The following is a 6,000-nucleotide window of genomic DNA, read 5'->3' as shown; positions in this document are numbered from 1 at the left end:
AACATATTCATTTATTTTTTGCTAAACGATTAATTAACATATTCATTAATTGATCAAAGGTGTGAGTCCTGAGTCTACAAGTCAATAAAGTGTGACATGAGTCATGTTCCAATGAAAATAACATTTTATGAAATAGATGCACTGGTTAATACTGCAATACATCAGCGGTAATCAGCTATACAATATAAATAAATTGCATCTTCTTTTTGCAATTACACAGTCTTATTTCTGAACAGGTTATAACAGTTATGTGTACTTGATATAACAAACTTATTTACATACATACATATGATGAAAAGCATAAACATATCCCATATTTGATAAGTGTGATCTGATCAGCTACAGTGACTTGATCAATACAAACACAACCATACACAGATTAAAGTAGATCAATCCAAGACCATAAATCTCAATCTTCCCCACTGGATTAAGTATTACCTACACATCTGTTTGCATCATTTCATGAGTTATCTACAAATCAAAAGCCATTGGGAACACTACTCATTCAAAACTACTGGAGCTGCAACATTAAGGTGGATCTGTTAAGATTAGAAAAACTTAAAAGTGCTCCACCACTTAAAAAAAAAAACTAAATAGAATACAAATTAACTGAGTTAAAATGAACGCTCTGTTCAACAGAAAATCTATTTGGTGGTCAGTTTTCATCAAACAATTGCTGGAATTCTACTGAGCCAATGTCACATCGGTATAAAAGCATCAGGTGTCAGGAGGGTGGGGAACGTGTCTGAACGTCACAGCTCTTCAACCCATGACTCCGCTCTGAAAAACCTTCACCTTCCGTACCTGTTGCACCAGCTCACAGCCCGAGAGTGACAGACAGCGTCCCCGCACCACACACGGCCCAAAGACAGACAGACAGCGTCCCCGCACCACACACGGCCCAACAGACACTGGAGCAGTGCTATAAAACCTGAGACGAGAAGAGCTCGAAAGATCCGCAGAGACCAACGGGAAAGAAGATCGCAGGAGATCACAGAAGATCACAGGCTCAGTGAGAGATGAAAGAACTGGCAGGTGCCTTCTAAAGATTTCTGAAGATGGGAGGGTAACAGCTGAGAGTTTAGGGGGAGGTGGATGGTTAGAACTGCAGAGGGAAGTGGATCAGAACAATCAACTAAACCCCATGTACCTTTACACACACACACACACACACACACACACACACACTACACACACACGCGCACTTCTCACTAGCCTATCAGACCTTCGGTCTACCTTCTGTTCTTGAAACTGGCCTGCAGACAAATTGCAGTCAGACTGGAATGAGCAACAGGAATGAACCTAGGACATACTAATATATATATATATATATATATATATATACACACACACACACACACACACACACACACACACATACATACACACTCACGCACACACTTCCAATCAAAGGTTTCGACACACCTGTCACACCTGATATTCTCAATAGTAATAAAGGTATTTTCATGTAAGACATGCTCACATATGCAGAGCACTTGTAGTGTGGAACTAAAGTCATGAAATAAAACTGCTGAGAGTGCTTTTAAAATTGTGTGTGCGTGTGTTGAGAATTTATTTCATAAACATACAAATACTCATAAACAAATTTAAGCATAATCCCTTAGAATGGCATTTACATCTAATAGATTATACTTCAATTTGTTTATAAGACAAATAAAATTTGAGAAAGGTTTTATCTTATATATGAATTCATCCTCAAAACACACACACACACACACACACACACACACACACACACACACACACACACATAATTTTAAATGCTCCCTCAGAAAAAGTGCTTTGCATATGTGAGCATTTCTTAGATTAAAATGTTTTTTATATTGAGAATATGCATTTAGTCAGGTGTGTCCAAACCTTTGACTGGTAGTGTGTTTGTACACAAACACACACACACACACACACACACACACACACACACACACACACACACACACACACACAACCCCATCTTTCCTAAATTTGCTCCTACAATGTACCTTCTGTACCATCTCCGTCTGAGGCTGTGTGACTCACTGACCCCGAGACGACCTCGGTGCCTGAGAACGGCACTGTGATTGAAACCACCGACCGCCAAGACACTATATCCCACACGCCTCAACACTGCTCAAAGTTCACACCACTCTGGTCTTCTCCAATGCCTTATCTAACTGATCACTACTCCATTTCTTACTGGTTGCTATATGAATGGGAATAAGATTCTCATGAAAACATGAGTGTTCTTCATCCATTAAAAACATGCAGACCAGGTGCAGAATCTTTTAAATAAAACAGTGGACGATGCACAAGGCTCGTTTTTCACAGAAGCACCAGACAAGACTCTCTACCGCTCAGTGAGGTACTTTGTTGGTTGAAGTTTCCCTTCCTTACTGATCGGAGATCTGTCCAAGTCTCCCTAACAACACTCTGTTAGTCTTTGGGCCTGCAAATCTGACCCTGGAACAGTGTAAAGGGGGCAAGAACTATCCGAACGCCTGAGGTATAATGAGGAGATCTTCAAAAGGCAACTGAGGGCTTTGGAGGAAATGAAAATACGTATCCAGTTAGTGTACGGCAGCGGGGGGAGCCCGTCTCCCAGGCCTTTCATCGCGCCTGCCCGCAAAGAACTCACAGTGCACAGTTCCAAGACATTAATGCATCCGGCTCAGACAAACCGAGAACTTTTTCAGCCGGCGGTGTGAGATATTACTGGGCTGTGTGAGGCATTCGCACGGCAAAGCGAGGACCGAAAGGACGAGAGGAGAGGGGGACGAGTGGACGAGAGTGGACAGAGCAGAGGGAGAGAGGGAAGGCACAAAGGATCATGGGAAGAGAGCGAGAGTGCCGGTTCCCAAGGACGCGACGAGAGAACGAGAGAAAAGAACTGGAGAAGTGTGAAATGTGGGGGGGGGGGGAGGGACAAGGGAAAGGTGAGAGGAGAACAGAGAGCAGCTAAAGAAACAAGCCCCCCCCTAAACGTCCTCTGAGGAGACGTCATTTGCATTCGATAAGAAAAGCACTTACCCCCAGCAGATTCAGTCACCAGTGTAATTTGGGAACACAGACAAACAGAAGCTTAAGGAAGGTGTGCGTTGAAGGTCATAATTAAACTCATTTATGTTGGGACATGGAAATTAACAGCCAGTAGACAAGGGCCACATTTTTGTGGATAACTGCTTCTTTTAATTTTCCTCGATTATGGTAATATGGAATGGAGCTTCCTGGATGGCTAGCCAAGAAAAATATGATAATTATAAATGCTGGTGCAGTCACATCTTAAAATTCCTGTTTCATGGTTTTTTTTTTTCCTGATACCTGTTATTACATGCATCTGTCTGACATACAGTGTCAAAAACTCAAGTAGCGGATATGAAACCAGCCAGGCCCAATGACCGAGGAAGGACTTGAGTGAAGAGGAGAAAAGATTTAGCTTTCCCATAATGCATTGGGGAAACAAATGAATCCATCTCTTGATCCCGCATCCATCGACTGGTCCTCATCGGTCTCCTTCGTTTGTGATGCTGCTGGCTGGCCGAGTGAGATTACGTCCTCCAGGTCGAAATCCTGAGGGCTCTGTGTGTGTGTGTGTGTGTGTGTGTGTGTGCTCGCACACGCGCATGTGTGTGTGTGTGTGTTTGTTTCAATAGCATTTATTTCGGCTCATAAAAAAAAAAACAAAAACAAAAACATAGGATCCAAGTTGATCAGGATCTGATCAGATGATCTACCCACTCCCCACACCATCCGCCCACCCCCCCCTCCCAACCAGATTCCCCACTTATACCCCCAATCCAGATACAACACCCTCGTCCTACCCCAAGCCCACCCACACATCATAATCATTAAAAAATTTAAAAACAAGGTCTACTGCGGAATGGCTTTACTCCTCACAGTCAGTAGGGGGCACCAGCGCCCCTGGCAACTACTGAGGTGCGGTTGGCGTTCTTGCGGCTGGTCCGTTGAGTCTGGGTGTTCTTGGCGGCCGGGGGCCTCCGAGCGACGGGTGGGGCCCTCCCCTTGGGGCCCCTACTCTTCCCCCTTGGCCCTGCATGGCCCATCCCGGCCACTAGGGGTCACTTCTTACGAGAGTGGAGAGTGTCCTGAAACTTAGTGCTGGTGTAGCGCACGTGGAATCCCTTCTTGTTGATGGTGTCGTCCGAGCGGAATTTGATGACGATGGAGTCTCCAGCCGAGTAGATCTCCTCAGGGGGCTGAGGAACAACCACACGGAGAAGATGAACGAAATGGTCCCATAACAGAATACACACACATTGGTTAAAACTGCAGGTTCAGCCACCATTCAACCACCATACACCACTCAGACGCCCTTGTTTGACTTCCCTATTCATTATGTCATTCTGACATGGCAACGGAGACAAGGTAGTGCCCCCTGGTGGACAGGATGTCGTTATATGATTGTTTACATTAAAACACCTCACTAGTGCCCAGGACTTATGGAGAGGAAATAAGAGACTGTGTCATCCTGCATCTCCTGGTCGTTTTTACTATTCCAGGATACAAGCTGTGTCTCCGGGCGGAAGGGAGTCGGAGTGTGAGAACCTTTCGCTGCCAAACACTTGACTGCATAAGCACTACATCTGATGTAGCGTCTGACAGGCAACTGTCTGTGACAATGATATAATCAAGTGATAATGTCACACTTCAAGTGTATTCGAATATGAATACAGATGTTAAAAGCCTGAAACATAAGACTGATGAAATACAATTAATCTGTTTAGCTGAGGAGATGTTGGTTACACAACCTCATTTATCATTTGAGACTATAGCAAAGTTATAAGAAAGTAATATCTAGCAATGCAAAACACAGCTAACGTCTGAAACTGTGACTCCCGAGTTCAACGCCAGGAGTGAACCCAGCTGGGAAGCGTTACCCCTGATCCGCAGTATCGGCCGAGTCTCGGGGCCTTTGTGTCCGCGCCGTCGAACAGCTCCATGTAGTCATAGCCGCAGTCGGCCTCCTCCTCGATCTCGAACGTCTGGAAGATGAGCTCCACGCCATAGCCCTTCTCAGCCGTGATGACCCACTGGCAGTCGGAGGCGCCCGGGTAGTTGTTGTCCCCAAACTGGGCGTGCGAGTAGAGGTCTTTGGTCTTCACCTCGGCTTTGAGTTGACCGCCGCACTCTGGGGACAGGGTAAGGGACATGGCCAGCAGGTCAGGGGACATGACCGAACGGGACAGGGTACAGCTGGAGACAGAGATGGAGCTGAACCGACACTGAAGATGGAGATGCATCAGAACCACTTCGGGTCAGTGCCGTGCCCTCGCTATCTACACACAAACACACAAAGCTCCTGCGTGCTTCGGAGAAACTTTCAGCCGCAGGAGAACAATTCATCCCTTGTTCTGGGGCATAATCACGCACACCATAACCAAGAAGTGTTTAAAAAAAACCACATCGAATCAATTCTCCCAACGGCTTTAAGGTGATTACTGCAGAACCGGTCGGCCTTACTGCACGCGGTGGCGTGCCGGTGCGGAGACGGGACCGTGAAACGTGAGATGCACGTGCACACCTGCGGTGTGCGAGGCCTCGAACCCTTTCTTCTGGACCGAGTTGTCGGAGAAGAAGCGAAGGAACATCTTGTTGCCGCTGGACGTGACCGGCGGAGGCTTCTTGGAGCCGCAGTAGCGTCCCAGGCTGGGGGCCTTGCCGTCGCGCCCGTCGTAGATCTCCACGTGGTCGTACGCGCACTCCAGGTGTGGCTCCATGTCGATTTCGTTGAAGGCCTGAGGGGGGGGGGGGGGGGGGGGGGGGGGCGATGGAACACAGGGGCGGTGAAAAGACGCCTCGTCTTACGGGCGGCCGTGATGGAATTCCCAACAGCTCTAGGGTGAGTTTCCCCAAACTTTCTTAGCGCTAAGTACTTCATAACCTCGTTCTTACGTACGAGGTTAAGAAGTACTTAGCGCTAAGAACGTTTCGGGAAACTCACCCCTAGTCATTATTACGATTATTACGAGTTATTTTTCACTTTCA

The 6,000-nt window shown here is 46.5% G+C and overlaps 1 protein-coding gene across 1 annotated transcript in view; it reads right to left on the bottom strand.

Annotated features, from left to right (window-relative positions):
- Nucleotides 1-3,243: 3,243 nt before the first annotated feature.
- Nucleotides 3,244-6,000, bottom strand: part of bmp1a (bone morphogenetic protein 1a) — a 43,308-nt gene continuing 40,551 nt past the window's right edge. Inside the window, exons 18-20 of the mRNA XM_076990192.1 lie at nt 5,537-5,750; nt 4,893-5,143; nt 3,244-4,211 (exon numbers count right to left, since the gene is read on the bottom strand). Of these exons, the coding sequence (XP_076846307.1) occupies nt 4,074-4,211; nt 4,893-5,143; nt 5,537-5,750 (603 nt within the window). The 3' untranslated portion in view covers nt 3,244-4,073. The remainder of the gene's footprint in view (nt 4,212-4,892; nt 5,144-5,536; nt 5,751-6,000) is intronic.

This window comes from Brachyhypopomus gauderio, unplaced genomic scaffold (genome assembly GCF_052324685.1).
Source record: "Brachyhypopomus gauderio isolate BG-103 unplaced genomic scaffold, BGAUD_0.2 sc74, whole genome shotgun sequence".
NCBI classification, from domain to species: Eukaryota; Metazoa; Chordata; class Actinopteri; order Gymnotiformes; family Hypopomidae; genus Brachyhypopomus; species Brachyhypopomus gauderio.
This window is presented reverse-complemented; position numbering and strand designations above follow the sequence as displayed.